Source organism: Octopus bimaculoides, chromosome 11 (genome assembly GCF_001194135.2).
Source record: "Octopus bimaculoides isolate UCB-OBI-ISO-001 chromosome 11, ASM119413v2, whole genome shotgun sequence".
In the NCBI taxonomy this organism is placed as follows: Eukaryota; Metazoa; Mollusca; class Cephalopoda; order Octopoda; family Octopodidae; genus Octopus; species Octopus bimaculoides.
Window position 1 is genome coordinate 49,154,238 of NC_068991.1, and position 2,608 is coordinate 49,156,845.

At 37.5% G+C, this 2,608-nt stretch overlaps 1 protein-coding gene across 1 annotated transcript in view; it reads right to left on the minus strand.

Moving 5' to 3' along the window:
• Positions 1-41: 41 nt before the first annotated feature.
• LOC106880752 (protein Wnt-2b) overlaps positions 42-2,608 on the minus strand; it is a 183,883-nt gene continuing 181,316 nt past the window's right edge. Inside the window, exon 5 of the mRNA XM_014930849.2 lies at positions 42-699. Within this exon, the coding sequence (XP_014786335.1) occupies positions 479-699 (221 nt within the window). The 3' untranslated portion in view covers positions 42-478. The remainder of the gene's footprint in view (positions 700-2,608) is intronic.

Consider the following 2,608-nt stretch of genomic DNA (forward strand, 5'->3'; position numbering starts at 1 on the left):
ATATACATACATATACTCACACACACACACACATATATATATGTACGTAAGTATTTATGTCTGTATATATAGGGAAGGAGATAGAAATAATTGTAATTGACAAATATATGCTTGTTTGGTTATATGTCTATTTGTAACTGTAAATGACCGTCTGCATGTATGGATAAATTTATATGTGTATATGTGTAACAGTGTATAGATATACAGATTTCTAAACGCTTGCATGTTTGTGTGAAAATTCATGTGAATTCATATATTTATAACTGTGGATGTAGTCAGCTATATGTCTGCTTCTGTATGATATCTCAGTGATAACGTTTGATCTGTCGCAATGCAAAATCGTGATTGTGGAACGCATGTGCCGCGGCAGTATTCGTATGTAGTCCTGTCTTGTCTCAAAGAAATTATTATAATAATAATAATAATCATTATTATTATTATCATTATTATATACAAAAACACTAAAGAAAAACCCTAATCATTTTCTCTCTGTTAGGCTTGGCCCTTTGCATGTATGCAAGTCCACATATTCTGTGCATTCTTTGCATTTCACTTGACAACACCAGAGAAATTTGCACTGGCACTTCTTTATCATTTTCACTGTTTCTGTGTCATATCCTCGCCCGCAACACATTATGTCGCATCCATCGGGGCCCATTGACGTTTTGTTGCACTGGCGACCTGCTGTCCCGAGAGAACCTGAAAGAAGAGTAAAAACAAAAATGGAAATATTATGAGAAATAGTGGTTTCTTCAGGTTTTTATTTTTTGATGTGAAACAGCAATTAAAAATAACAGCAACAGCAACAAACAATGAAACAATAACAAAAATATCATGATTGTGAGGCAACGATTTAAACAGCTACATGATTCCGCTAATTGTTTCAGATACTAATGTTGTTGCGAGCTAACAATGACTCCTCGGCCCCGTTCACTTTTAATCAGAAGGCAGGCCAAAGATGTGACGGCTAAAAGCAGAGAGAGAGAGGGAGGGAGAGAGAGAGAGAGAGAGAGAGAGAGAAAGAGAGAGATAGAGTAGCATTAGCACTTGCCTTGCAATGCGTCACACGGAAAAGAATCCACGGTCTTAAGATCCTGATTCAAACATTCTTGCAACTAATCTGCGCACCTTCACACTCACGTGTATGCGCGTACGCACACACACAATTACTATTTTATACATCTACATAGAATAGCAGTGGAGGCACACGGCCTAGAGGTTAGAGCAGCGGACTCGCGGTTGAGGGATCACGTGTTCGAATCTCAGACCGGGTGATGTTCGAAACCTCTAACCTCCACGCGGTTCCGGCTGAAGTGAAAGTAATGACGAACTTCTGCTGACTCTTTCGCTACAACTTTCTCTCACTCTTTCCTCCTGCATCTAGCATCTCACCTGCGACGGAGAGGTGTGTCGTTCAGGTGGGAAACCTATACGCTAATGAAACCGGGAAACCGGCCCTTATTAACTAAGCACGGCTCGAGAGGGAACAAACAACAACAACAACAACATATAGAATAACTAGTTTCTTAAAATTTGCTCGACTATTACACAGTGTACAAACCTGAGTGGGCATTCATAGACACGCATACGCAGAAACATACATAAGCACATAAACAATACATACATACGTAAAGCTGTATAAATGTATGAGTACATGCATACAGTACACATATATGTATATGTGCGTGTGCCTATATAGATGCATATCTATCAATTTATCCATTTATTAACCTTTTACTTGTTTCACTCAATAGACTGAGGCAAGCAGGAAAGGATTGGCTTCACACACACACATACACACATCATTTATGTTTCTCTTTCATGCTCATTCTCTCTATGTGTATATAGGCATATATGTATATACACACACACATACACTCATAGGCATATACATACATACATCTATATATATATATATAAATATATATATATATAAATATATATATATATATATATATATATATTTGTACTTGCGTGTTTGTGCATGTGCCTGTATCCATATATACACTCACACTCACACACACACACACACATATATATATACACACATATCCACACACATCAATCACATACATGTTTCTTGTGTACTTTCCTTCACACACACATTCATGCATCCGAACATGCATACATACATACATACATGCATACATACATAAGTACTTGCATATTTACGTACGTACCTACATACATACACAAACGTACACACGTTATAAACGGAAAACCCCACACACCACTCACGACACAACCAGAGATACTCAGCCACATGTAAATCTGAAACATAATACCCAAGACAAGCATCCAACATCTAAAATTAATTATAGCCTGTAAATCACTAAAACCTTACCCCTACAAACAGATCATTGCCCCGTAAACAAAGGGTTACCTTTTAGGGAGACGGAACCCGCAAAAGACGCGTGCTTGTGCATACATTCAGGGTTTAGCTGTGAAATACTTAATCCCTCTGTCTCTACAGGGTCATTGACAGTAATCATTCTCTATTAACAGGCTATTGTCCCTTTCATCTTTTTCTAGCCATCTAGCCTTCTACACACACGCACACACACACACACACGTATATATATATATATATATATATATATATATATAT